Below are 8,610 nucleotides of genomic sequence, written 5' to 3'. Positions count from 1 at the left end.
TGCTGTCAGTCCTAAGAGAAGTCAGGCTGGAAGAGACCTCAAGAGATCTCCAGCCCAACGTGTTGCTCACCGCTAACTCAGCTTTGGGGGCACACCAGGTTACTCAGGGCTTTGGTTGGTTGGGTTTTGAAGACCTCTCTAGATGGAGACTGCACTGCAAACTGGTTCAGTGCTTTTGGCATGATGAAAATGTTCTTTAAATCCATTCAGAACCTTTCTTATTTCAGCTCAGGCCCGTTGCCTCTTGTCCTCCTGCCATACAGGAGGTCTCGGTCTATCTTCTTGATGACCTTTCAGGTATTGCTAGTTCACTATTAGGCCCTCCTAATCTTCTCTAGCCTAAACAAGCCCATTGCTTTGGGTTCTTAGCTTTTGTTTGGAAAGAGGCAGCTAAAGGCATGCCCTGTTGCCTTGGTAGTGCAGGGAGTGTGTTTTGGGGTCCTTGGATGAGCACTTCCAGGCCTATGGATCATGGCACAGTGACCAGGATCCCCCTAGGAAAAGCTTTCTTCATACAGCACACTTCTGTGGGCTCCTACAGATCAGCCTGGTGCAATTCCCTGTTCTGAACTTGGCCCTTTTGTTGTCGTGCTCTGCTCATTTCCAAAAGCAAATGGAGCGGAGAGCTGTTGCTGGTGCACTGTAATGAGGATAAAGTTCCCCCCCGGCACAGCTGGAATGAAAATCAAGGTCATTTTACCCCATCAGGCTCCTCCTTTTCATCTCGGACCTTCCCCAAACAAACACCTCTTGCTTCCTTGGTGACCTCAGCACTTAGGACAGCCAGGATAGCACAGTCTGCCTGGTGGCTAGTTCGACCCATTGCAATATTTATGCATTTCTTGCTCTCTCTCTCTCCTTCTGAGACCCTGCAGATTCTTGATGACTGCCTTTCATTTGTCTCAGGTTATAGAATTTATTTCGGTGCCTCCAGTCCTGATGTCTCAGACTGGCTGAAAATAGTAACTCAGCCTGATCTTATCTGCAGCTATTACAGACTTCAATTATATCCTCCCGGGACTATCCGTTACTCCTAAGAAATTAGATCTTGGTTATTGTTTTCTTACCCCTTTCCCTGTCCTCATAAACCTTCCAGCTCTGGGTTTTGCTTTGATGGAGCTTTTCAGGAGCCAGATTGGCTCTTAGTAAGGCATAAGATAATCACACGCTTTCCCCAGATCCAGCCGTGCCTGGATGCTGAAGGTCTTTGATAGCTTTGCTTCACAGTGCCCTTGGAGGAGATCATGCTGTTATCGCTTTGCTGAGAGAGAAACTGAGGCACGGAGCAGTCGGTGCTTTCATTTCAACCCCTATTTCCATTGGGTTCTGCCCAATTAACAGAGCTCAGGGCATTGCAGGCCAAGGAATGACAAAAGATAGAGACGTTTCTCTAAGTCTGGGTTAGCTCCTGGCTCCATGATCTTAACAGTGTCACGTTGTGCTCTGCAGTATATGGGTGTTTTCTGGTGCACAGAGCATTTGTTTTGCTGAGGTCAAGGCAGGAAAAGAAAGACAAATTTATTAGACAAGATAAGATCAGAAAGATTAGACCCCAACCTCTGATTCTTAGCACCTCAATTGCTGCTGTGTTTGCAATCAAGATCTACTATCTCTGGCTTGAGTCTTTCCCTAAAGTAAATTCATAAGGTAAATATTTGTAACTCTTGTGGCTCGGATCTGCTCTGTTTTTGTGCTATGATGCTTCAAAGCCAACTGGAGCCATTTGGCACCATCCCAGATCAATTGATCACCAGCAACAACAACAACCTTTCTCTTTATTTAAAAAAGGCGATGTTATTAATTTTCCAGCCCCCGCTGTTGTTTAAATACAGTGCACTTTGCACTGGAGGCACTTGGTGTGGGACTCCTCCACTTACCCAACACTTCAGATTTCAGTACTGCACATCAGCCTGGAAAATAAACAGATGCTGGAAGAGGGCTCACATTCCCTTGTCTTGGCTGTCAAGCGAAGAAGGGAATTAGAGGGACCAGCAGAAGGTGGGGATGTGGCCTTAAACTAAGTGGTGTTCATTAGTTCCTATGCCAACCTACGTGCTGCCTTGCAGTTGGGAAGTCTTGATACACTGCATTTCTGCATCTCCTTTAATCGAAGTTCAAGAAGGAGGCTTTAGGAACCAAATTCTTCCTCAAAAATTTTAGGGGAGAGTTTCCCTTAAAACAGTGAGATTTGAACACTGGAATCTATTGCTTTCTGAGCTGGTGACACTCATATTGATTTCATAGAATGGATTGAGTTGGAAGGGAACCTTCAAGGCCGTCTGGTCTTCAATTCTGCACTGAACAGAGACATGTGCAGCTCGATCAGGCTGCAGATCATTTCTTGATGAAGGCCCCCAAAAACTGAATTTAGTCAATTAAAACAGGAACTCATCCCCTTTTGTGCTCTAAAAGACGCATGGTGACACCTAGCGACTGAATCTCATAGGGCAAGCAACCCACAGAACAGGAATTCCCAACGGGTTTTTTCCTCTCTGTTCTGACTTTAGCAACTAAAAACATTTCCCTAACTTGTTCTTTTGCAAAGATGCAAAAAGAAGCGAGCCTGATACGAACAGATGGGCAACATCCACACTGCTTGTAATGTCCCTTTGAAATGGTTGGGTCTGGTCCACATCTGCAGCTCCTTGGCTCCTTCCCAGCTCTCTCCTTGAGGGCAGTGATGGGGTTTAAAAGCCTTAGGGAAAAGCACTGTGGGTTTCCTTGTTTGTTTTGGTCTGGTTTGTTTGTTTATGTGGAGTGTTTGGGTGGTGATAAGGACATGAGTGTGGGAGCAACCTGGGGCAGATGGCTGTGATGTGCCGAGACCTGGTGTTCCTGGTGCTGTGCATTGGCTGCAGGCATTCAGCTGATGGGACCACCTCAGCCCCATTTGTTTGCTTCCCTTCTGCTGTGTTTAGGGCAAATAACCCCAGTGTTTGATGGAAAGCCAGCCCCAGGGCTTGCTCAGTAAATGGCAGAAACCCCAGTGTATATCTGGCTTGGTAGATGACCTGGGTGGTGTGCTTTGAATTAGTTCCTTAACTTGCATTATTTGTCAGTCCTTCCTTAACGCTTGCTTCGACAGCAATTTGATCATTTGTGTTGGAACTCGCCACGTCTAACATCATGTAGCAAAATAACTCCTCGTCTTAGGTTCAAGGCTTTGCAGTTGTGCCTTCATTTACTTTAGATCATTTGGCTTTGGAGCTGTTTCTCAAGTAGCTTTCTTTGGAATTGGATGACTGTGCTTGTAACAACGCTTTGAGCAATGAGATCCTGCCATGTCTGAGACAATAACTTAAAGACAGGGTGGTTAGGTCCTAATAATGCATAATTCATAGTGCTTCCCAGCAGCTTTGTTGGTCCAGCCCATTTCTCCATGCCTTCCTCAGAAACCGATGGAGACCAAGAACTGAAGGTTGTTCTGCTATGGCTCCAGGCAGCATGTGGGCTCAATGTATATCTCAAAGTGAACGGGGCTTCAAATGTGGTTTTACCAACTGTGCTAGGTTTGCAAAGGACAAGATCTCATAAACTTGATTTGCCATTGAAATTATCGTTTCTGTAGAATAGAAGATTGCATGTTACTAAGCAATCCTAGCATTGTATTATACTTGTTAAGCAGGACAAGCAGTCACCTCTACAGCAAAAGTAATTTTTTTTTAATTAAAAATCACAGCTCACAGACCCCTTTGGCCAATAACAGCATGTATGGAGGGACATAAATACCTATACAATATACTTACACAGTTACCAATGTTGTCATCATCAATCACACGTTTCTAGCAGTTTATTCCCTATGTAAATGCTGAGCTAATACTGTGCTGCTCCCTACTCCCAAACAGCAAGTTTATAGCTGCAGAAACAAAATGTGCAATTTCATTCCACTGTTTAAAATATACTCAGCACAGTAACCCCATTCCATTTCATAAAGGCACACTTATCACATAGAATCCTTCAGCTTCATGTAGACCATAGGGAAGAGCTCTAGCTCCATGTTTTACTGGACGCTACCTAAGTGGACTGTATTAGAAAGTAACAGCAGGCATGTTATGTTGCCATAAAGTAGATCCAGTTCCAGGGCAAAAGCACATCTTGCACAGGTACGTGTGGCAACAGATGGGAGTCTTGCAGGCAGCGTGCTCTAAATTAAACACAGAGCAGGAGAGGTGTTGACAGTTTGTCAGGCAGGCAGCAATAGCAAGAACATGTTTCAACTCTGATGCTGGAGCCGAACAGTAAGCAATAGAAATGCAAACCTTAATCACCTGCCCTGCTGTGCTCTTAATCTGCTAAGCTAGCACTAAATGGAGATCCCCACCCCCAGACGCAGCGTTAAAAGATAAGAAATACAGATTGAAACGTTCAAAATGAGGTATTTCAACTACAGAAAACATATTGTTTGTCAGAAGCACGACATGCAGGGGCTGTATTTGAGCAAGCATCACATGGACAAGACTAGACAGCTAGGAAAAGAAGCACTGAGCTTGAGGAATGATATCTGTCAGTTTGGTTTTCTAATTGAAACTGTAGGAATGATTTAGCTACTCCTTCTTACACACTGAAGCCTGCACGAGAGTGCATCACTGTCATCACTGATACCCAGAAAAGCTGAAGTGCTCATTATTCTGATATAATAAAGAAGGTGTAAGAAACCACCCAAGAGAACTTCACAACTCTCAAGTATTTGTGTGCATCGTGTTTTCAATGGGTCAGAGATCAGAAGGAGACTCACCCCCCGTGACAGCTGTCAGGGGCAGGTAAGCACCCAAGTCAACACTGTAAACAACTCCCACCAACGTGGCTTTAGGTGCTGACACACAGCGGATTTCTGGCCCACTCTTCAGATCCCAGGACTGGAAATAACAGCCTATACACCAACAATCTCAAGCACTGCTTGGTACACAACTCTCATGGACACTGAAATACTTCTGTAAACGAATTTAAAACATGACACTTAACTACCTTACTTTTCCTACACGTAACACGTTTCCAATATATATAAATACTCACATTACAGGCATTTAATCACATATATACACACAATACTGCTTGACCCCAAATAACAAGTAGGTATTTGTAAGATGCTAGAACCGATTTCAACTTCCTGTTTAGTATTGTTTTGCAATGATAGGACTTGTATTAAATTGTTTTGCAATGATAGGACTTGTATTAAATTGTTTTGCAATGATAGGACTTGTATTAAATTGTTTTGCAATGATAGGACTTGTATTAAATTGTTTTGCAATGATAGGACTTGCTGAAAAGCACATCTGCCTGTCAATACGTGGACATGCATTGGGAATGGATACGTGCTAAAATAACTTATTTCCAGTATCTTGTTAAATCTGTTTCAGAGGGAAGCTGGATTCACTCCAATTTTCATACTAGGGAATCATCCTTTACAGAAGATTCTTCTTAATCCCCAGTAATTTAATCAAAACAAGAGAAGAATAACAAAATAACATCCTCTATTCCTTTGGTATGAGTTGCTAACTTGCTAATTTAAGAAATGGAAACTAAAGATACTGGCAATGTTTTGTTTTCTTCCTTTGCAATTTGTGCCTTCCTGCAGGTGAGAGCAGACACAAGACCGGAAAGAGGAGGAAATCATGGGAACTGTATGAAAGTGCTGCGTGCAACAACCAGCAAAACTGATGGCTGGGAACGTGCCATTCAGGCACAGAAGTAAAAACTGCTCATCCTGAAAGATCCGGAGCATCTGCCATTCAAAAGGGTTGGAATTACAGGCTTGCCTAAAAGCTCGAGGTTGAAATTGTGTAAGTGATCTGTTCTACTAGTAGAGAAAAGTCCAGTCTGTGTTTACTGCTCAGTATTGTGCTCGATGCTGACAAGCTCTGTCAGAGCTAGAATTCTTTGTACAGCAAACAGGGTGAAGGGAAATAATCCTATTTACTGACATATCACTTGAGTAATTAACTTAGACCTTCAGTAAAATTATCTTTTGTTCCCCTAGGAGATACTACTGGGGTGAAAGAGGGAATGGGGCTGTCAGGGAGTTTGTTTCCTTAGAGCACTGTGCAGCTCCTGAAACAGGAGAAAAGGCTGCCCTCAAAATTTAAGGGAAAAATCATCACCCTTCCTCTAATTGATAACTAGAGCAGCCTGTAAATGATAATCTTGACTATATAGAGAGTTTGCTGTCTTATCTGAGCTATCCAAATTAGGGCAATCCAATTTGACTTCCGAATACCCTCCACTGAGACCCAATCCTGCTAATGTATGTTGTACCCAAGTGCTCTAGAATAATATAAGTCCAAAGGCTACAATATCTGAATGTGATGTACTGGGATTATTTGCTGTTTGAGTGGAATGCTTCTTCAGACGTACTGGGTGTGGACAATAAGCTAAGAACAACACCTATGCCTAAACCAAAAACTAGCTTTGTAGCATAACTATGTGCCCCCAAATAATATACCTGCCAAGTGCTGTATGTAACTCATCCACCTTTCTAAATAGATTTACTCTGTAGCTGCCAGATAATTTATGTACAAGATGTCTTTAAAATAACAACAAAACAAGACAAATTACACAGAAAGGTCTAGGAATTCTATTCTTGTAAAGCACTCTTCAAAGAACAGACAGACTCTCCCTCCCCTAACATGAATATCTGGTGTAATATCGTTCTCCTTACTTGAATGCCTGTGACAGACACCTGTTCCCACTGGCAAGAGCAACCAATCTGCGGCTGCACTCGAGTTTTCAAACCTCGCCAAGCTGACAATTGTTTCTTGCCAATAAATAAATACCAGATGTTAGTTTCACGATCTTATAGTGTAAAGGCCTGCTACGATCTTTAGCAAATATATCACAGAACCTGTTATAAAATTTCTAGCAGCTTTTGATCCAAGTTACCTCCCCCAGAATTCTCTACTATCCGTCTTGCAACCTATTATTTGCCTTCAATCCTGTAACGCGAGCCTTTCCAGGTTTTTGTCATATCTTGCTCTTTTATAAACAGCTTTACATCATGCCACACCAGTAGCTCTCAGGAGTTTCAGGGTTTCATTGATTGTGACGTAATGAAACGTGCAAAATCTTTTGAGTAATTTTTAAGCCCTAGTTATTGGGATTCTCCCCAGATAACAGTAACCCAGCTCAGAGAGTCCCGTAATAATCTGCCTTTTCCTTCCTCAGAATTTCAGGGGATGCCATCCTTCCTTTGGCAACACTGGGAAGGTGGCACTCCCCAGTCATACATGTAGGAAAGCCTGAGCTTAACCTCCTCCTTACAGAGCTTCCCTTCTTTAGCCAAGGTCTGGTGCTTTTCCAGCATGTCCTCGATGCTTTGCTTATGCGTTACTATGTACTTATTGTTGCAACCCCGTGACTTATACTCAGTGTCAAAACGAGGATCGTGCACTCTTTTGACATCGATAGGAGCCAGCCAGACTCCCAGGGAGACATCCTCACTCTGCCACATATTCAGGTAGTCTCTGTTGATCCGCAGATAGTGCACCAGATCCGCAGAAAGCACATAACCTCCACCTAGGGCATAGGGCAGATAGTAGTCACAGAGCACCCAGGCACTCTCTTTCCATTTGCCACCAGATTTCACTCGACCGCGGCCAGAAAAGAAACCCCAATAGAGGCGACGCGGCTCTTTGGCTCTCAGATCTTCCACCAGCACATCCAAACGTACAAACGTATCATCGTCGGCCTTCAAGGCGAACTGGAAATCAAGGTGCAGATCCAACCAGATGTACGTGGCCAGCACTTTGGCGGTCAAGTTCTCGTAGGAATCCCTCAGCTCTGGCAGGAGAAGGAGATCCCTATGGCGGCTTTGCTCCAGCTCCAGGCTCCGCAGCTCTTCAGCCCCCAACCCACCCGTGCCAATGACGAAACGGCTCCAGACGTTGTGGTGAGGAGGTCGGCCGGCCGCTGCCAGCCACGTGCTGCGGATGATGCTGCGGCGCTCGGTGTACTTGGGGCCGCTGGTGATGAGCACCGCCAAGAAGGCCGACTCCTGAGGTGAGGAGGGCGGCGGGATGGCGGGCGGCCCCCTGGCACCCCATGGCGGAGGGGGCTGCTGGTGGGGTAACCCGCGGGGGGCTGGTAGTGGCCGTAGGCCTTCGGAGGTGCACTTGGCCAGGTAGAGCAGAACCACGGCAAAGAGAGACAGGCCTCCCAGCCCCAGGGCCGTCTTGTGGCGGCACAGCAGGCGCAGCAGCTTCATGGAGCCTGCAGGCCTCGAGGCCCGGACTCCCCCCTCACACACAACACCACAAATTTAGGCGGGAACGGCAGCAGCTGAGCTGGGTACGGCCTCCGAGAGGGGACAAGCTTCCTGCGGGAGCCCTCACCGCGCTTTGCCTGCCCTTCCACGGCACCTAACAGCCTTTTCGAGAGCAGAGAAGCACCGGCTCAAGCCCCCCCTACCTGCTGGGCCTCCGGCACGACCCCGCTGCGCGAAGCCCCTGCCGCTCCGCCCGCCGCCGCCGTGTGGCGCGGCCCCGCCTCCCGCCCCGGCCCACACACGGCGGCGCACGGCGGCAGCCATCTTGGAACAGGGCAGGCGAAGCGGCGCCGCCATTTTGGTTAAGGGATCGCTGCGCCACGTAGGCCGCTGGGGCGGGCGCGGAGGGAGCG

At 46.1% G+C, this 8,610-nt stretch overlaps 1 protein-coding gene across 1 annotated transcript; it reads right to left on the bottom strand.

Annotated features, from left to right (window-relative positions):
- Positions 1-3,337: 3,337 nt before the first annotated feature.
- B3GALT6 (beta-1,3-galactosyltransferase 6) lies at positions 3,338-8,464 on the bottom strand. Its single transcript, XM_072354137.1, has one exon. It carries the CDS (start codon positions 8,195-8,197, stop codon positions 7,163-7,165), a length of 1,035 nt encoding a protein of 344 aa, XP_072210238.1. The 5' UTR covers positions 8,198-8,464; the 3' UTR covers positions 3,338-7,162.
- Positions 8,465-8,610: the final 146 nt, after the last annotated feature.

This window comes from Excalfactoria chinensis, chromosome 20, assembly GCF_039878825.1.
Source record: "Excalfactoria chinensis isolate bCotChi1 chromosome 20, bCotChi1.hap2, whole genome shotgun sequence".
In the NCBI taxonomy this organism is placed as follows: domain Eukaryota; kingdom Metazoa; phylum Chordata; class Aves; order Galliformes; family Phasianidae; genus Excalfactoria; species Excalfactoria chinensis.
Note: the sequence above shows the minus strand (reverse complement) of the source record. Positions and strands in the feature narration are given on the sequence as shown.

Excerpts from the sequence above, each read along its gene's own strand:
- B3GALT6 (XM_072354137.1), bottom strand. The coding sequence starts at position 8,197 with ATGAAGCTGCTGCGCCTGCTGTGCCGCCACAAGACGGCCCTGGGGCTG.